This window comes from Rhinoderma darwinii, chromosome 1 (assembly GCF_050947455.1).
Source record: "Rhinoderma darwinii isolate aRhiDar2 chromosome 1, aRhiDar2.hap1, whole genome shotgun sequence".
In the NCBI taxonomy this organism is placed as follows: Eukaryota; Metazoa; Chordata; class Amphibia; order Anura; family Rhinodermatidae; genus Rhinoderma; species Rhinoderma darwinii.
In genome coordinates, this window is record NC_134687.1 from 259,464,851 (window position 1) to 259,486,343 (window position 21,493).

General features: G+C 42.8%; 1 protein-coding gene across 1 annotated transcript in view; it reads right to left on the reverse strand.

Annotated features, from left to right (window-relative positions):
- ATP8B3 (ATPase phospholipid transporting 8B3) overlaps window positions 1-20,607 on the reverse strand; it is a 761,685-nt gene extending 741,078 nt beyond the window's left edge. Inside the window, exons 1-3 of the mRNA XM_075852305.1 lie at window positions 20,592-20,607; window positions 20,455-20,546; window positions 1,181-1,294 (exon numbers count right to left, since the gene is read on the reverse strand). Of these exons, the coding sequence (XP_075708420.1) occupies window positions 1,181-1,294; window positions 20,455-20,546; window positions 20,592-20,607 (222 nt within the window). The remainder of the gene's footprint in view (window positions 1-1,180; window positions 1,295-20,454; window positions 20,547-20,591) is intronic.
- Between the last annotated feature and the right edge of the window lie 886 nt (window positions 20,608-21,493).

Below are 21,493 nucleotides of genomic sequence, written 5' to 3' on the forward strand. Positions count from 1 at the left end.
GATGAACCCCATGATCTTATTAGCCTTTGCCTCCGCACAGGGAACCATATAGCCTACGGCTGGCCCTGCTCGCTACACATAAAGCCACTAGGTGTTTTCCGCATAAACAGAAGCAGAACTGATATGTCAGAAGTGATGATTACTGAGCTGGTAAACTTTCCAGATCTAAGCTTGATGTCGGGGAATGGAACCGTTCTTATTTAGATTCATAGGCTGAAAACCCATGGTAACCTAATACTAAAGGCTCATGAACATCACAATATCACAGCTCTACACAACCTCTGTAATAGGTTAGCTACAAGTTGTTTCATAAGTTTACTACAATTGTGTTTAGTCTAGGCAATGCGAGCTATAGAACTCGGATTCAGGGTGATACTTTTTACCTACACGGATAGTTTGCAGCAAACTATTAGGACTCGAGAGATGTGTGTTGTTCTACTTTTATGTGTAGCTCACAGAGGATTGCCTAGACCGCATTACATTGTAGTAACGCCTCAGCTGTAAGAAATAAAAAAAAAATCTGCAGCGGTGTACAGTTGTCATCACTCACTGTCCTCAATGGGGCTCACAATCTAAATTCCCTATCTGTATGTTTTAGGAGTGTGGGAGGAAATCGGAGTACCCGGAGGGATGTAAATATCCTTGTCGCTGTGGGGACTAACAAATCAGCCCTGGCAACTGGCTTTTGCCTTCAGTCCTTTATACATGTACTTACACTTGGTGCCGAAGTCATGAAGCTGAATGCTGTTACTGACAGGAGAGGTCAGTATTAGTATTTTAGACATTCAAGACTTAATTCCTTCCAAAAACAACCCCCAAAACAAAAACAAAAACACGTGTAAAATGCCATAAAAAGTGCAAGGCTGGTTAACAGTTTGTGTGAAACACCCTTAAGTGTGTATTACGGATGATGTTCTGCAACAGCAGGGTTTTTTGTTTTGCAGTTATGAATGTTACACACTGCAGCTAGCGAAGAACCTCTTAAGTAAAGAGGAAGCATGTATATATTCTATAATCATATTACTTATTATAAACTAACATTTTTTTCTGCATTCCCGAGACATAAAGTAGAGAGCTAAAATAGTAAGGTTTAGACAAGGGACATTTCCGCATGCTATATCTTCTCATCCCTAGGTATTTGGTAATGATCATTTCAACAAAAGACACTTGGGACACTTACCTGCAATATAATAATAAACAGGAAATAGAGGTTAGCTGCCCTGTGAAACTGCTCAAACACATTGAGAGGAATAAATGTAATGAAGTTGTATTTACTGGTCTTGATACTGTTGTCCTTGAGAAAAAAATAAACAGAAATCAAATTTACCATGACAGCAATTACGTTTTACAGAACTCAATATTACTGTAAAGTAGAAACATGTTGCAAAGTTAAGGAAAAAATTTTGCAAAGATCTAGTGGTAAAACACATATTGAGATTAGTTTGTATCATTTACAGAAGGGTAACTTCACATGTGCCGAATGGCACTGAAAATAAAAGAACTGTTTAATATCAAACATCTGCTAAACCTTATATAAGAAATAAAAGGCTGAGTTAAAATTTAGTTGTGGCTTAAAGTTAGGAACTCAGGAAATAGATCTACTAGGGTAATTCAAAGGAAGGTCTCTCACTAGGTTTATGCTGCCCTCTCTGAAAGCAGCAAAAAGTACAAGGGACCCTGATTGCAGTGCTGTGTCACTTTGCAATATTCAGTCCTTTTCATAAAATCATAGTTTATCTCCGGCAGTGCTAGCCAAGCATATTCATGAGCTGCGGCAGATTGACAGTTTTAGGGTATGTTCACACGAGGGCGTCCGTTACGGCTGAAATTACGGGGATGTTTCAGCCTGAAAACATCCCCATAATTTCAGCCGTACCGGCATGTGCAGGCGCTTGAACGCCGAGTCAATTACGGGCGTAATTAGCGCTGTTATTCATTGGAGTCAATGAATAACGGCTCCAATTATGGCCAAAGAAGTGACAGGTCACTTCTTTGACCCGGGCGTCTATTTACGCGCCGTCATTTGACAGCGGCGCGTAAATATACGCCTCGTGTGAACAGACAAACGTCTGCCCATTGCTTTCAATGGGCAGATGTTTGTCAGCGCTATTGAGGCGCTATTTTCAGACGTAATTCGGGGCAAAAACGCCCGAATTACGTCCGTAAATAGGCCGTGTGAACATACCCTTACTGTGCATAGGTCAGTCAGTGGCAGGTGGGCATGGCGAGCTGCAGCTCATAAATATCGAGGACTCCTGAGCGCGAGCACATCATTGAGAAGACTCCTGACTAGGCTCACGCTGCAGGAGATAAACAGGTATTTATAAGAATTACTGAATATTACAAGTGCTATAAGTACGTGACACACAGCTGGAATTAAGGACTCTGGCACTACTTTATGTGTGTGTGTGTGTGTGTGTGTGTGTGTGTGTGCGTGTGCGTGTATATATATATATATATATATATATATATATATACCTCTATATAGATTAAGAATAATTTTAAAGAACTAGGCTACAAGCTGAAGGGAAGGACCTCCAAGGTTGTATTCTCAGGAATACTGCCTGTGCCATGCGCATCACAGGAAAGACAGCGGGAGCTTAGGGAGTTAAATGCATGGCTTAAGTCTTGGTGTAGAGGAGAACGCTTTGGGTTCCCAGAGCACTGGGCTGACTTTTCATTGGGGTACAAACTGTATTCTGCAGAGGATTTGCACCTGAATGGAAGGGGGTCCGCTGTGCTGGGGGAGAGAATTCTAGCTGGGGTGGTGGAGTATTTAAACTAGGGCTGAGGAGGGAGGTCAATGTAGAAAATAAAGGGGTAGTTAGAGAGGTGTCAGACTATATTGGTGGGGGGAGAAACAGACTGTGGGGAGAGGACTAGACAACAGGATAAGGAGATCCGTTTGTTACAAAACAGCAGTGAAAATAAAAATGCCCAAATAATGTCAAATCATTACATTTCTGATAATTAAAGTGAAAAACTGAAAGGCAAGTTAAAGTGTATGTTCATAAATGCCAGAAGTCTAGTAAGCAAAATGTGGGAGCTGGAGGCCATGATACTGGAAGAAAATATAGATATACTTGGTGTTGCTGAAACATGGCTAGAGTCATCTCATGACTGGGCTATAAATCTACAGGGTTTTACACTGTTTCGGAAAGACAGGGCGAATAGGAAAGGCGGTGGTGTATGTCTGTATGTGAGAAGTGATATGAAAGTGAGTGTGAAAGAGACAATGGTGGGTGAAGATTGTGAGGAGGTTGAAACCTTGTGGGTGGAACTAGAAAGCGAAGTAAACACTGAAAAAATTACTTTTGGTGTAATCTATAGACCCCCCAATATAACTGAGGAGATGGAGGTTCAGCTATATAAACAGATGGAGCGGGCTGCACAGGCGGGTACTGTAGTAATAATGGGAGATTTTAATTACCGGGATATTAATTGGTGTCATGCTTCGGCTTCAACTGCAAAGGGGAGACATTTCCTCAACCTGTTGTAGGAAAATTTTATGGGCCAGTTTGTGGAAGACCCGACTAGAGGTGAAGCTCTGTTGGATCTGGTAATTTCTAATAATGTAGAGCTTGTTGGGAACGTCAATGTTCGTGAAAACCTCGGTAACAGTGATCACAATATAGTTACATTTTACCTATACTGTAAAAAACAAACACAGGCTGGGAGGGCAAAAACACTTAATTTTAAGAGCCAATTTCCCCAGGATGAGGGCTGCAATTCAGGATATAGACTGGGAAGAACTACTGTTAAATAATGGGACAAATGATAAATAGGAGATTTTCAAATCTACTTTGGGTAATTATAATGCAAAATTTATTCCTATAGGTAACAAGTATAAACGACTAAAATTAAACCCCACATGGCTTACACCTTCTGTAAAAAGAGCAAAAAGCAAAGGATTGGAGCAGCACTGTGAACAAATGCCTGACCAGGCTGGTGCAGAGTTTCAAAGATAAAGGAGTGACCTCTCCTTATGTGTTGGATATCCAAAAAAGAGAACTTGAAGAGAACTTTTCACCTCCTCTATGAAGGCATTTTCAAGTTGTGGTTCCATGTTGGATGAATAAATTCACTTTATTTGAGTGGTGCTTCACGTTCTCTTTTTTGGATATTCTGTAAAAAGGGCAATACATGACAAAAAAAGGGCATTAAAAAAATACAAATCTAAGGGTACATCTGTAACCTTTTTAAATTATAAAGAGCGTAATAAAATCTGTAAAATGTAATAAAATTAGCAAAAATACAAAACGAAAGGCAGGTGGCCAAGGATAGTAAAACAAATCCCCAAAAATTCTTCAAGTATATAAATGCAAAAAAGCCAAGGTCTGAACATGTAGGACCCCTAGATAGTGGTAATGGGGAGTTGGTCACAGGGGATCAAGAGAAGGCAGAGTTACTAAATGGGTTCTTTAGCTCTGTATATACAACAGAAGAAAGAGCAGCTGATGTAGCTGGTGCCAGTGCTGTTAATATATCAGTTGATATACTGAATTGGATAAATGTAGATAAGGTGCAAGCTAAATTAAATAAAATAAACGTACACAAGGCCCTGGGACCAGATGGGTTACACCCTAGAGTTCTTAAAGAGGCTCTGTCACCAGATTTTGCAACCCCTATCTGCTATTGCAGCAGATAGGCGCTGCAATGTAGATTACAGTAACGTTTTTATTTTTAAAAAACGAGCATTTTTGGCCAAGTTATGACCATTTTTGTACTTATGCAAATGAGGTTTGCAAAAGTCCAAGTAGGTGTGTTTAAAAGTACAAGTCCAAGTGGGTGTGTATTATGTGCGTACATCGGGGCGTTTTTAATACTTTTACTAGCTGGGCGCTCTGATGAGAAGTAACATCCTCTTCTCTTCAGAACGCCCAGCTTGTGACAGTGCAGATCTGTGACGTCACTCACAGGTCCTGCATCGTGACGGCCACATCGGCACCAGAGGCTTCAGTTGATTCTGCAGCAGCATCAGCGTTTGCAGGTAAGTCGATGTAGCTACATTGACTTACCTGCTAACGTCGAGGCTGCTGCAGAATCAACTGAAGCCTCTGGTGCCGATGTGGCCGTCACGATGCAGGACCTGTGAGTGACGTCACAGATCTGCACTGTCACAAGCTGGGCGTTCTGAAGAGAAGAGGATGTTACTTCTCATCAGAGCGCCCAGCTAGTAAAAGTATTAAAAACGCCCCGATGTACGCACATAATACACACCCACTTGGACTTGTACTTTTAAACACACCCACTTGGACTTTTGCAAACCTCATTTGCATAAGTACAAAAATGGTCATAACTTGGCCAAAAATGCTCGTTTTTTAAAAATAAAAACGTTACTGTAATCTACATTGCAGCGCCTATCTGCTGCAATAGCAGATAGGGGTTGCAAAATCTGGTGACAGAGCCTCTTTAAGGAGCTTAGTTCAGTTATTTCTGTCCCCCTCTTCATATTACTTAGAGATTCTCGAGTGACTGGTATAGTGCCAAGGGACTGGCGCAGGGCAAATGTGGTGCCTATTTTCAAAAAGGGCTCTAGGTCTTCCCCTGGTAATTATAGACCAGTAAGCTTAACATCCATCGTGGGGAAAATTTTTGAGGGGCTATTGAGGGACTATATACAGGATTATGTGACAAAAAATATTATTATAAGTGACAGCCAGCACAGTTTTACTAAGGACAGAAGTTGGCAAACTAACCTGATCTGTTTTTATGAAGAGGTGAGCAGAAGCCTAGACAGATGAGCCGCTGTGGATATAGTGTTTTTGGACTTTGCAAAGGCATTTGACACTGTCCCTCATAGACGTTTAATGGGTAAATAAGGACTATATGTTTAGAAAATATAATTGGATTGAGAATTGTCTCAAGGACCGCATCCAGAGAGTTGTGGTCAATGATTCCTACTCTGAATGGTCCCCGGTTATAAGTGGTGTACCCCAGGGTTCAGTGCTGGGACCAATATTATTCAACTTATTTATTAATGATATAGAGGATGGGATTAATAGCACTATTTCTATTTTTGCACATGACACCAAGCTATGTAATATAGTTCAGTCTATGGAAGATGTTCGTGAATTGCAGGCGGATTTAAACAAACTAAGGGGGGATTCACACGAGCGTGATTTTCGTGCGTGCAGGCCGTGTATTTTTCGCGCGCCACGCACAGCCCTATAGAAGTCAATGGGGCAGTTCAAACAGTGCGTGATTTGTGCGCAGCGTTTGTTCGCTGCGTACAGAACGCGACAGGTTCAATATCTCCACGTATTTCGCGCATCACGCACCCATTGAAGTCAATGGGTGCGTGAAAACCACGCAGGTCGCACGGAAGCACTTCCGTGCGAACCGACTGAAACAGTGCACCAGCTGTCAAAAGGATGAATGTAACCAGAAAAGCACCACGTGCTTTTCTGTTTCCAAACATCCAAATGGAGTGTCTTTGAGATGAGCGAACCCGGACAATCGAACCGAACTTCACCGGGTTCGTTTTGGCCGAACCCGGCAAAAAAATTTCCGGTACACGACGTCAGGAGATAGTCATTGTCCAGGGTGCTGAAAGAGTTAAACTGTTTCAGCACCATGGACAGTGACTACCGATCCCAATAAACATGAACCTGTAAAAGAAAACGAAGTTCTGACTTACCGATAACTCCCGGCTTCTTCCTCCAGTCTGACCTCCCGGGATGACAATTCAGTCCAAGTGACAGATCCAGCCAATCACAGGCCAAGCACAGGCTGCAGCGGTCACATGGACTGCCGCGTCATCCAGGGAGGTGGGGCCCGATGTCAAGAGAGGCGCGTCACCAAGGACGCGTCGCCAAGGACGCGTCACCAAGGCAACGGCCGGGAAGTTCTCGGTAAGTACGAACTTTTTCTTTTTTTTTAACAGGTTTCTCGATATTGTGTTCGGCATTCACTGTCGAGGGTGCTGAAAGAGTTACTGCCGATCAGTTAGCTCTTTCAGCACCTTGGACAGTGACGGGCGTCGACTAGCCCCATCTCTATGATGGCGGCTGCGCGAAAATCACGCAGCCGCGCATCATACACGGATGACACACGCAGCTGTCAAATGGTTTTTGCGCGCGCAAAACGCAGCGGTTTTTGCGCGCGGAAAAACGCAACGTTCGTCTGAATCTGCCCTAAGTGTTTGGGCATCCAGTTGGCAAATTAAGTTTAATGTAGATAAATGGAAAGTTATTCATCTTGGTACCAACAAACTGCATGCATCATATGTCCTAGGGGAAGCTACACTGGGGGATTCACTTGTTGAGAAGGATCTGGGTGTACTTGTAAGTCATAAACTAAATAACAGCATGTAGTGTCAATCAGCTGCTTCAAAGGCCAGCAGGATATTGTCGTGTATTAAAAGAGGCATGGACTCGCGGGACAGGGATGTAATATTACCACTTTACAAAGCATTAGGAAGGCCTCAGCTAGAATATGCAGTTCAGTTCTGGGCTCCATCATAGAAAGGATGCCCTGGAGTTGGAAAAAATACAAAGCAGAGCAACGAAGCTAATAAGGGGCATGGAGAATCTAAGTTATGAGGAAAGATTAAAAGAATTAAACCTATTTAGCCTTGAAAAAAGACGACTAAGGGGGACATGATTAATTTATATAAATATATTAATGGCACATACAAAAAATATGGTGAAATCCTGTTCCATGTAAAACCCCCTCAAAAAACAAGGGGGCACTCCCTCCGTCTGGAGAAAAAAAAGGTTCAACCTACAGAGGCGACAAGCCTTCTTTACTGTGAGAACTGTGAATCTATGGAATAGTCTACCGCAGGCGCTGGTCGCAGCAGGGAGAGTAGATGGCTTTAAAAAAGGCTTAGATAATTTCCTAGAACAAAAAAATATTAGCTCCTATGTGTAGAAATTTTTACCTTCCCTTTTCCCGTCCCTTGGTTGAACTTGATGGACATGTGTCTTTTTTCAGCCGTACTAACTATGTAACTATGTATCAGATTACAATGAACAGGCCAATATCAGAAATCAGAACTTTCCACAACGAAATAGTAACCTTATATCTCCAGTTCAAAACATGCTGCATCAGGTGAATCCGTACGTGCATAGTTTCAAAGCTGCATTATAGTATTCCGCAGGGGCAAAGCAATGATTACAAAATGATCATCAGCGCAGATAAACGTCCTGTTGTAGAACACCGCGCCAGGAATAACGCCCCCGTCACAGATGAAGTTGCAGTGGTTTTAGTTGATAAGGGGTGCGATAGGCGTGACATCGTGTTGCGCACTCACGACGATCGCCAGCAACGCATTTTCGAAACACACAGAGCTTACGACGCCCTGCAATATCCTTTAATTTATTGCCACGACGTTGATGGGTACAATTTTGGACTATAAATAAATATGCATTACTGCTAAATCTACTTACAATAGGGAGGTTCTTATTTCACATTTTGATCAAAAAGTGTTTGCCCACCTGCCACGACAAGGTGAACTCTATAAGGTGGAGACCTACTCTGCACATACACCCAGAACTGGGACTAAGCCTACATATATATCTGAGGATGGTAGGAACCAGCATTAAACTAATTAAAATCACCCAAATTTTGATCAAAAAGTGTTTGCCCACCTGCCACGACAAGGCAACCTCTATTATTTATATTTAGTGGTTTAGGTTACATTGGTGTTCGCAGTGTGCTGTCCCCATTCTTTGTCTGCTGTATATTTGCAGTCATAGGTGTTCTTGCACCTGCATACACATTTTATATAATTTTGTTGGAATGTGTATTTCAAACTTTTGTGTTGTTTATGTGATCCATATATGTGGGGTTAGTGACTGCCTCCATTTTTTTGTTCTTGCACTCCTCCCATTCTGCCCTGGGTGATTTTAACTAGTTTAATGCTGGTTCCTACCATCCCCAGATATATATGTAGGCTTAGTCCCAGTTCTGTGCACTAAGAACCTCCCTATTTGTAAGTAGATTTAGCAGTAATACATATTTATTTATATTTAGTGGTTTAGGTTACATTGGTGTTCACAGTGTGTTGTCGCCATTCTTTGTCTGCTATCTATATATAGATATATATATAACTATATATAGATATATATATATATATCTATATATAGATATATATATATATCGATAGATAGATAGATAGATAGATAGATAGATAGATAGATAGATAGATAGATAGATAGATAGATAGATAGATAGATAGATAGATATACTAGTCCTTCTCAATGAATTAGAATATCATCAAAAAGTTTATTTATTTCAGTAATTAAATTCAAAAAGTGAAACTCGTATATTATATAGATTCATTACACACAGTGTGATCTATTTCCAGCATTTTTTTTCTTTTATTCTTGATGATTATGGTGAACAGTTAATGGAAACCCAAAATGTACTATCTCAGAATATTATATGAATATTATATAAGCCCAATTTAAAAAATAATTTGTAATACTGAAATGTCGGCCTACTGTAAAGTATGTACAGTATATGCACTCAATACTTGCTCAGGGCTCCTTTTGCATGAATTACTGCATCAATGCGGCGTGGCATGGGGGGGATCTCCCTGTGGCACTGCTGAGGTGTTATGGAAGCCCAGGTTGCTTTGATAGTGGCCTTCAGCTCGTCTGCATTGTTGAGTCTGGTGTCTCTCATCTTCCTCTTCACAATACCCCATAGATTGTCTATTAGGTACCAAGTCAGTTCTGAAATAGCTTTGAGGGGCCTTTATAATCAGAAACCCCACATATATCACCCAATTTTAAAAACTGCACCCCTTAAATTATTCAAAACAGCATTTAGAAAGTTTCTTACCCCTTCAGATGTTTCACACGATTTAAAGCAAAGTGGAGGTGAAATTTACTAATTTAATTTGTTTGAAGAAATACAATTGTAATCTACAGGGTGGGCCATTTATATGGATACACGTAAATAAAATGGGAATGGTTTGTGATATTAACTTTCTGTTTGTGGCACATTAGTATATGGGAGGGGGGAAACTTGTCAAGCTGGGTGTTGACCATGGCGGCCATTTTGAAGTCGGCCATTTTGTATCTAACTTTAGTTTTTTCAATGGGAAGAGGGTCATGTGACACATCAAACTTATCGAGAATTTCACAAGAAAAACAATGGTGTGCTTGGTTTTAACATTACTTTATTCTTTCATGAGTTATTTACAAGTTTATGACCACTTATAAAATGTGTTCAAAGTGCTGCCCATTGTGTTGGATTGTCAATGCAACCCTCTTCTCCCACTCTTCACACACTGATAGCAACACTGCAGAAGAAATGCTAGCACAGGCTTCCAGTATCCGTAGTTTCAGTTGCTGCACATCTCGTATCTTCACAGCATAGACAATTGCCTTCAGATGGCCCCAAAGATAAAAGTCTAAGGGGGTCAGATCGGGAGGCATTTCTTCTGCGGTGTTGCTATCAGTGTGTGAAGAGTGGAAGAAGAAGGTTGCATTGACAATCCAACACAATGGGCAGCACTTTGAACACATTTTATAAGCGGTCAGAAACTTGTAAATAACTCATGAAAGAATAAAGTAACGTTAAAACCAAGCACACCATTGTTTTTATTGTGAAATTCTCGATAAGTTTGATGTGTTACATGACCCTCTTCCCATTGAAAAAACTAAAGTTGGATACAAAATTGCCGACTTCAAAATGGCCACCATGGTCAACACCCAGCTTGAAAAGTTTCCCCCCTCCCATATACTAATGTGCCACAAACAGGAAGTTAATATCACCAACCATTCCCATTTTATTTAGGTGTATCCATATAAATGGCCCACCCTGTACTTAACAAAACAAGTGCTAACAGAAAAACACAACTCAATATTTATTGCCAAGATTCTGCCATTTTTAGAAATATCCCATATGTGGCCTGAGGCCCCATGCACACAACCGTAATTTTAATCCGTAATTACGGATCAGGTAATTACGGATGAAATTGTGGACCCATTCATTTCTATTGGCCACGGACACCCTTCCTTATATATCCGGATGTGTGTCCGGGCCATATAAATGATCCACAAAATATAGAACATATCATAATCTTGTTTGCAATCGCGGACAGCTACGGATGTGCATCCGTATTTGCGGATCCGTATTTTGGGACAGTAAATATCCTTATGGTTGTGTGCATGAGGCCTTAGAGAGCTACTTGACTGAGATACAGGCCTCAGAAATTAACCCCTTAAGGACACAGCCTAGTTTTGGCCTTAAGGCTCAAAGCCCATTTTTCAAATCTGACATATTTCACTTTATGTGGTAATAACTTCGGAATGCTTAAACCTATTCAAGCGATTCTGAGATTGTTTTCTCATTAGATATTGGGCTTTATGTTAGTGGTAAACTTTGGTCGATATATTCAGTGCTTTTATTTGTGAGAAATATAAAAATGTAGAGATAATTTTAAAAAATAGCATTATTCTGCATTTAAATTCATCTTCTTGTAAGACAGAGGGTTATACCACCCAAAATAGTTAATATTTCACATATGTCTACTATATGTTGGCAAAAAATTTTGAACATTCTTTTTTTTTATTCTAGGACATTACAAGCAGGGGCGTAACTAGGAAAGACTGGGCCCCATAGCAAACTTTTGACTGGGCCCCCCCCCTCCGCTGGGTGTCACACAACCCCCCCTTGTAGATAGTGCCTTTTTTAGAGCCCCCCCTGTAGATAACGCCATACAGCCCCCCTGTAGATAACGCCATACAGCCCCCTCTGTAGATATCGCCATACAGCCCCCTCTGTAGATAACGGCATACAGCCCTCACTGTAGAGAACGTCATACAGCCCCCCCCTGTAGATAGCGCCATACATCCCCCTGTAGATAACGCCATACAGCCCCCCTGTAGATAGCGCCATACATCCCCCTGTAGATAACGCCATACAGCCCCCCTGTAGATAGCGCCATACATCCCCTGTAGATAACGCCATACAGCCCCCCTGTAGATAGCGCCATTCATCCCCCTGTAGATAATGCCATACAGCCCCCTGTAGATAATGCCATACAGCCCCCCTGTAGATAACGCCATGCAGCCCCCCTGTAGATAACGCCATACAGCCCCCCTGTAGATAACGCCATACAGCCCCCATGTAGATAACGCCATACAGCCCCCCTGTAAGTAACGCCATACAGCCCCCCTGTAGGTAACGCTATACAGCCCCCACTGTAGAGAACGCCATACAGCCCCCCATGTAGGTAAGGCTATACAGCCCCCCCTGTAGGTAATGCTATACAGCCCCCCCATGTAGGTAACGCTATACAGCCCCCCTGTAGGTAACGCTATACAGCCCCCCCTGTAGGTAATGCTATACAGCCCCCCTGTAGGTAACGCTATACAGCACCCCTGTAGGTAACGCTATACAGCCCCCCCTGTAGGTAACGCTATACAGCCCCCCTGTAGGTAACGCTATACAGCCCACCCTGTAGGTAACACTATACAGCCCCCCCTGTAGGTAACGCTATACAGCCCCCCTGTAGGTAACGCTATACAGCCCCCCTGTAGGTAACGCCATGCAGCCCCAACCCCCCAAAAAAAATTCGACCTACAGTGTGTCCTACAAAAGACATGTATCCCCTATCCACAGGATAGGGGATACATGTGTAATTGCTGGCATTGATAGGGAGAACGGGGGACCGAAAGTCCCCCGAAGTTCTCCATGACTAACCTCTGACTTCCGGAGTCTGCGCAGCTCAAGAAAAATGAAAGGAGCGCTGGTCACGCATGCGCACAAGCGTGACCGTCGCTCCATTCATTTCTACGGAGCTGCCGACACAGACCCCGGAAGTCCGAGGTTTGTGATGCAGAACTTCAGGGGACTTTCAGTCCCCCGTTCTCCCTATCAATTCCAGCGATCACACATGTATCCCCTATCCTGTGGATAGGGGATACATGTCTTTTGTTTAATGGCAGAGCGGGGAGATACCTCCTTGATCTGCCGTAGTGTTCAGTGGCGTCGCGCTGTAGCAGCCATGGTGGGGGCCCGTGCCGGGCCCAGTAGCAGCCGCTACGGCTGCTACGGCGGTAGTTACGCCACTGGTTACAAGGCTTAGAACATAACCAGCAATTTCTCATATTTTGAATAAAATTTCAAAAGCCTCTTTTTTTTTAGGTACCAGTTCAGTTCTGAAGTGGCTTTGAGGGGCCCATATATTAGAAACCCCCATAAAACACCCTATTTTAGAAACTAGAGCCCAAAGTATTCAAAACAGCATTTAGAAAGTTTATTAACCCTTTAGGTGTTTCTCAGAAACTTAAAGCAAAGTAGAGGTGAAATTGAGAAATGTCATTGTTTTGTGCGAAAATCCTTTTTAATCCATTTTTTTCTGTAAAACAGAGGGTTTTACCAGAGAAATGCAACTCAATACTTATTGCCCAGATTCTGCAGTTTTTAGAAATATCTCACATGTGGCTCTAGTGTGGTAATGGACTGAAGCACCGGCCTCAGAAGCACCGGCCTCAGAAGCACCGACCTCAGCTACTCACTGACAGCAAGCATAGTGGGTCCCAACTTTGTCAGGACCCACTAAGCTTCCGTAGATGGCATAGCCAGAGGCCATTATTAGGCCTTCGGTTGCCATAGCAGCAATCGCTGCCCGCTATCATGTACCGGGCCGTAGATAGTGGTTTAACCCCTAAGAAGCCTCGATCGCTATTGAATGTGGCTTCTATGTGGTTAATCAGTGGGGACACCGCAATCGGTAGCCGCTGAAGGTGCTGTGGCAACTGCTGTAAGAGACAGCAGTTGTCACAGCTCCTGTATGTGTCGGGAGAACGTTGGAAATGGCCGATCCTCCCGTGACGTACTATTAGGTCATGGAGCACGAACGATGCAGGTAGCATGACCTAATAGTACGTCCAGTAACGAGAAGGGGTTAAGCAGTACCTTGTACATTTTGGGGCCTCCTTTTTATTTAAATATACACTATATGAAGAAAAGTATTGGGACACACTTTTTAATAATTAAATTTAGGTGTTTCATTTAGTCCCATTACCACAGGTATATAAAATCAAGTACCTAGCCATGCAGGCTACCTTTACAAACATTTGTGAAAGAATGGGTCGTTCCAGAGAGCTCACTGAATTCAAGTGATGTACTGTAATAAGATGACACCGTTGCAAAAAGTCTGTTTGTGAAACTTTAGTTTGTGAAATTTTAGGAACCACAGCAACTCAGCCACGAAGTTGTAGACCACATAAATTTAAAGAGCGTAGTCGCTGAGTGCTGAGGCGGATAGTGCATAAGAGTGGCTGCTTCAATGACTGCAGAGTTCCATACCTACTCTGGACTTAACATCCCCACAAAAACTGTGCGCTGGAGCGTCATGGCCGAGCAGCTGCGTGCAAGTCTTGCATCACCAAGCACAATGCCAAGCATCGGATGGAGTGGTGTAAAGCTCGCTATCAATGGACTTTGGAGCAGTGAAAACGTGTTCTGTGTAGTAACGAATCACGTTTCTCTATCTGGAAGTCTGATGGACCAGTCTGGGTTTGGCAAATGCCAGGAGAACGTTACCTGCCTAACTGTATTGTGCCAACTGTTTGTTGGAGGAGGGATAATGCTATGGGGTTGTTCTAGGCCCCCAAGTTCTAGTGTAGGGAAATCTTAATGCTTTAGCATACAAAGACATTTATAGACATTTTTGTATGCCTCTAACTTTGTGGGAACAGTTTGGGGAAGGCCCTTTTTTGTTCCAGCTTGACTGTGCTTCAGTGCACAATGTAAAGTCCATAGAGTCATGGTTGGGTGAGTTTGGCATGGAAGAACTTGACTGGCCTGTTGAAAAGCCAGCGGCTAGTCCCGCTCCTGCCAGCGGTCCTCGGTGAATGTGACTCGCGGCCGCCAGGCTCATCTTCATAGCCGGAGTCTCCCTGCCCATGGACACCGGCACGGTCTCTTCTCCTCCCCTTGCCTGTGCCTGTAGGGTGCACGCGCGTGCTCTTTCCAGTTCTTAAAGGGCCAGCGCGTGCACCAGGAATATTGCCGCAGCCAATCCCTGCATACCCTTGACTACTTAAGTTACTCTGCCCACCTCCCCAGTGCCTGAGCAATGGTGTCTCATACCCAGTGTTAGTCTGTGTTAGGTTCTGTATCCTGTTCCCTGAAACCTGCGCCCGTGACTATCCTGTATTCGTGTTCAGTCCTGTATCCTTGTATCCACTGAGTCCAGTGTCCATGACCATTCTGTATCCGTGTCCAGTCCTGTATCCAGAGTCCAGTGTCCGTGACCAGTCCTGCTTCTAGTAATCCAGCACAAGACAGCTTCTAGCTACCCTGCAGAAGCCTGCTTCCAGCTACCCAGCAGAAACCTGCTTCCAGCTACCCAGCACAAGCCTGCTTCCAGCTATCCTGCAAAAGCCTGCTTCCAGTAATCCGGCACCAGCCTGCTTACGGTAATCCGGTAGTTGCCTGCTTCCAGTAACCCAGCACTTGCCTGCTTCCAGTAATCCAGCACAAGCCTGCTCCCATCTATCCAGCACAGGCCAGCTTCCAGTAATCCGGCACCAGCCTGCTTCCAGTAATCCGGCACCAACCTGCCATCAAGGTACCAGTACCTGCCCTTTACTTTTCTGGCCAGCAGTTACTGCGTTACAGCAGAGTAGCCCAGTGGGTCCATATCCCTAGTGGACATTACAGTTTGCTCAGGCCAAGGACCCATGCTGGCAAACCCAAGACTGCTGTTCATGTCATGCAGGACGATATGCGTGACTTCCAATTATGCCAAGATCAGCTTTTGCAGACAGTTAACACTTTAGCCAACCACCTGGACTTCATCCACCCCTCTGCCAGCCATAGCTCCAGTCACCTTTGGAACTGGAATTTCCTTGCCGCTTCCACCCTGTAATGATGGAGAAGCGAAGACATGTCAAGGTTTTCTCAATCAATGAAAAATAAATTTCCCGCTACACGCTCATTTATTTCCGTCAGACCAAAGTAGCCTTCATGGTCTGCCTGTTGTCTGAAAAGGCCCTGGCATAGGCGAATCCTATCTGGGAACGTAAGGGTCCGGAGTCTTCTAATCTGCAGCTGTTAATGGACACTTTTCACACTGTGTTCAAGGAACCTGGCCATACTTCTTCAGCCGCTGTTTCACTTCTGTCACTTTGTCAAGCAAGATTGATGGTTGGAGAATATGCCATACAATTCCATACCCTTGCAGTGGAGCTTGCTTTGAATAATGAGGCCCTGGTCGCAACTTTCTTGCAAGGAATAGCCAGTAGTATCAAGGATGAGCTGGCAAGTTGTGACCTTCCTTCTACTCTGGATCCTCTGATTCAATTGGCCACCCGCATAGACCTAAGGTTCCGGAAAATCTCTCAAGAAGTCTTTTAAGAGCAAAAGTCTCCTAGACTGGAGCCTAAATTCCATAGACCCCTGCTACCTTCTATTACTACTTTCAAAGAGCCTATGCAAGTTAGTCAGCTCATACTATCGGCCTAAGAGCGGCAGCATAGACGTTTTTCTAACCTGTGGATGTACTGCGGAAGAAAGGGTCATTTTATGCATCAGTGTCCTCAGAAGTCGGGAAACTCCAGCACCTAGGGTTGATAGGAGAGACTACCCTAGGTGAACAAAAAACCTCTGCAAAATTCTCTCCTAGACTCTCGATTACAGTCTTTATCATTAAGGGTGAAGCATCCCACTCTGTCTCAGCCTATCTGGATTCTGGAGCGGCAGGGAACTTCATACACCAGACCTTAGTAGACTGTTTCCATTTACCCACGACCCTTCTAAAGAAACCTCTAGCAGTGGCTTCAATGAATGGACATCCATTACCTGATCCAATTCGCTGCATCACTGAACCATTGAGGTTTCAAGTGGGGGAGCTACACACAAAACAAATGGTCTTCTATGTTATACCTGAAGCTATTTACCCAGCTGGGACTACCCTTGCTTCGCAAGCACGCACCCATCCTTCCCTGGAATCCTGGAGAAATTCTTCAGTGGGGACACTGTTGTCAACACAACTGTCTGCCTGTGGTTCGTCCTACGTGACCTCCAGTGTCTGAGTCGCTCCCTGGTCTTCCTCCGCAATGTGCCTGCTATACAGACGTGTTCAGCAAGAAAGAGGCTCAGACCTTGCCTGTGCATCGACCATATGACTGTCCAATAGAGTTGCTTCCTGGAACTTCACCTCCTCGTGGATAGGGATATCCTCTTTCTCTGCCCAAGACTCAAGCCATGTTGGCCTATGTAAAGGAAAACCCCAAGAGGGGGTTTATTAAGAAGTCAACTTCTCCAGCCGGAGCTGGATTTTTCCTTGTAGAGAAAAAAGATGTGTCCCTTCGGCCTTGCATAACCTTTCGTGGTCTGAATAAGATCAATGTCAAAAATAAGTACCCCTTGCTGCTGATCTGCTAGCTCTTTGATAGAATCCTTGGAGCCAAGATTTTCACAAAGCTGGATCTACGTGGGGCTTATAACTTGATTCGTATCCGCAAAGGTGACCAGTGGAAAACCGCTTTCAACACCAGAGACGGTCACTATGAGTTTCTCGTGATGCCCTTCGGATTATGTAATGCTCCAGCTGTGTTCCAGAAATTCGTGAACGACATACAATATTCCGGGATCTATTGTATGTCTTTGTGGCGGTGTATCTGGACGATATCTTGATCTACTCACCTGATCTGACGACACACCCAAAGCATGTTCACCAAGTCCTATCGCGGTTAAAGGGAAACAACCTGTACGCCAAATTGGAAAAGTGCGTGTTCGAAAAAAATATCTTGCCGTTTCTGGGGTATATCATTTCCGATCATGGACTCCAGATGGATGCAGAAAAAGTAAAGTCTGTCCTAGATCGGCCTCGACCCTGAAGTCACCGTGCTATACACAGGTTCCTTAAATTTTCAAATTTCTATTATCAGTTTATCCGTTATTTCACATCACTCATCTCTGCCCTCACTAAAAAATTGGCGAACACAAAAAGTTGGTCCCCTGAAGCAGAATCTGCAGTCATTAAGCTTAAAAGGTCCTTTACTTCTGCCTCCGATCTTCATCATCCAGATGTTTCCAGGAAGTTCTCATTGGAAGTTGATGCCTCTTCCGTTGGTGCTGGAGCACTTCTCTTTCAGAGAAACTCTAAACAAAAAGCTGTTCCTTGTGGCTTCTTCTCCAAACTCTTCCTCTGCAGCAGAAAGGAACTACTCCATTGGAGATCGAGAGCTTTTGGCCATCAAATTGGCTCTCTAGGACTGGAGGCATTTGCTGGAAGTTTCTGCACATCCAGTAGTCATCTACACTGATCACAAGAACCTCACCTACTTACAGTCGGCACAACGTCTTAACCCACGTCAAGCCAGGTGGTCACTCTTCTTCGTCAGATTCAATTTGCAACTATTTCCGTCCAGCCGACAAAAATGTGAATCGTTGGTCATCGTTCTTTTGAAGCAGATGACCAAGAACAGGATCCTCAGCATATAATTGACGCTTCCTGTATTATTCGGGTTAACCCCCTGCAGATCAAAAACATTCCTCCTGGGAAAATTTTTGCTCGTCCTACAGACAGAGGAAGAATTCTTGCCTGGGGTCACAACTCCAAGTTGGGAGGTCACTCGGGCATTCGCAAGACTCAGGACTTTATGTCTTGTCATTATTGGTGGCCCACTCTACACAAAGATGTTCTGGACTGTGTCTCTTCTTGTACTAAGTGTGCCCAAAATAAGATTTCACATTCCAAACCTGCCAGTTCCTAACAGCCCCTGGCAACATATTGCCATGAATTTTATTACTGATCTTCCTTCCTCTGATGGCTGCACCACTAGGATTGCAAAAGGACTGTAAAGAGTCAGCCTGCAGAATTTGGGGGAAGGACATATATCAGTTTGACTGATAGCCAGAGCCATGTTTCTATAAGGGGTTGGCATTGACTTACAGAGTAGCTACTTATAGGTGGCACTAGAGAGTTTTCTTCTTTCAGGAGGAGAGCTATTTTGCATAATATTTCCAGGAAGCATTGCCCTAAAGACACCCTATCAGATGGATCTGGTAGTGGAAAAATCAGTACCTTCCTAGAGTCTATTCCCATTGTCAATGGTGTGTGTCCCTTAACCATCTGTTTGGACAGTGTAGGGACATACCCTATTGACAAGGGGATTATTAAGACCCACTTGTCAAATGTATTCATGCATTTCCAGGAGGAGGAACAGAGGAATGGCACAATGCAAAACCGTGTAAAAACCATGAATGCTGTTTTTACATGTGGCTTTCCAGCTGCATTTTTTGTCCATTTAATAGAAAGTGAAGGAAAAAACTCCACACAAACCCCAAAGATTTTATACGCTGTAGTTTCTCGTTCGCTGACAGAAACATTTTGCCACTACTTTGAAATACCACAGTTGCCAGAACACATTAAAAAGTTAACATGTGATCTTGGTCTAAGGCCTCATGCACATCGCAATTCTGTAGGCATACGGCACTGCACTACAAGTCAGCAGAATGGACCTATATTAGCGCAATATGGCATGTATTTGAGCATACTGGTTACATAGAGGCATTGTGTGTCTCCGTGTTAAAGACGCTCTGTCACCACATTATAAGTGCCCTGTCTCCTATATAAGGAGATCGGCGCTGTAATGTAGGTGACAGTAATGCTTTTTATTTAAAAAAACGGTCTATTTTCACAACGTTAGGAGCGATTTTGGTTTATGCTAATGAGCTTTCTTAATGCCCAAGTGGGCGTATTTTTACTTTCGACCACGTGGGCGTTGTACAGAGGAGTGTATGACGCTGACCAATCGGCATCATGCACTCCTCTCCATTCATTTACACTGCACTAGCCATATAGTTATATCACTATGTGCAGCTACATACACACACACTAACATTACTACAGTGTCCTGATAATGAATACACATGACCATCCAGCCTGGATGTCATGTGTATTCAGAATCCTGACACTTCTGAATATTTTTTGTGAGATTCCGGCAAGTGAAACGAAATCTAGCGAGATTACGGAGGTAAACGTTTAGTGCAGTGTAAATGAATGGGGAAGAGTGCATGATGCCGATTGGTCAACGTCATATACTCCTCTGTACAACGCCCACTTGGTCGAAAGTAAAAATACGCCCACTTGGGCATTAAGAAAGCTCATTAGCATAAACCAAAATCGCTCCTAACGTTGTGAAAATAGATCGTTTTTTTAAATAAAAAGCATTACTGTCACCTACATTACAGCGCCGATCTCCTTATATAGGAGATAGGGCACTTATAATGTGGTGACAGAGCCTCTTTAAATTGGAGATACAGTATGTTATTGTAGCAATCTATGGTCACTATATTTGGTGCACATGATATATGTGCATGAGGCCTAAAAAGGTATTTATTTAAATATTTGGATAAATCTGTGCCTCCTATTTTGATTTTTGGTTGACTTAGAAATATAGTACAGCAATGTATTTATTTCTATGATATACAGTATGTGTAGAATTTACTAAACCCCCATCAATATAAACTTACAGCATATTTCTTCTTAGTAAAGAAAAGAAAGTTCTTCTTTCTAAATAAGTTATTAAACATTCTGTCATTTGCTTTGACTTCCCATGTGTAATCTGCCAAAAAAGAAGCAATGCAATATTACACAGTTCATACATAACCGTTCAAACATAACATTAAAATCACTGATAGGTGATGTGAATAACAGTGATTATCTACTTACAATGACATCTGTCAATGGTTGGGATATATTTGACAGCAAGTCAATAGTCAATTCTTGAAGTTAATGTGTTGGAAGCAAGAAAAATGAGCAAGTGAAAGGATCTGAGCGAACTTAACCCCTTAAGGACGCAGCCTTGCTTTGGCCTTAAGGCTTAGAGCCCATTTTTGAAATCTGACATATTTCACTTTATGTGGTAATAACTTCGGAATGCTTAAACCTATCCAAGCGATTCTAAGATTCTTTTCTCGTGAGACATTTTGCTTTATGTTAGTGGTAAAATTTGGTCGATATATTCAGTTTTTATTTGTGAAAAATTGCAAAATTTAGAGTAAATTTAGAAAAAATTGAATTTTTCTGAATTAAAATGCATCTTCTTGTAAGGCAGATGGTTATACCACACAAAAAGTTATTAGTTCACATTTCCCATATGACTACTTTAGATTGGCATCGTTTTTTGAACATTGTTTTATTTTTCTTGGACGTTACAAGGCTTAGAACATAAACAGCAATTTCTCATATTTTTAAGAAAATTTCAAAAGCCTTTTTTTTAAGGTACCTGTTCAGTTCTGAAGTGGCTTTGAGGGGCCTATTTATTAGAAACACCCATAAAACAACCCATTTTAAAACCTAGACCCCTCAAAGTATTCAAAACAGCATTTAGAAAGTTTTTTTTAGCCCTTTAGGCATCTCACAGGAATTAAAGCAAAGTGGAGGTGAAATTTGCAAATTTAATTTTTCTTGCTGAATTTCAATTTTATAAAAAAAAATTCTGTAACACAGAAGGTTTTACCAGAGAAGCACTACTACATATGTATTGTCCAGATTCTGCAGGTTTTAGAC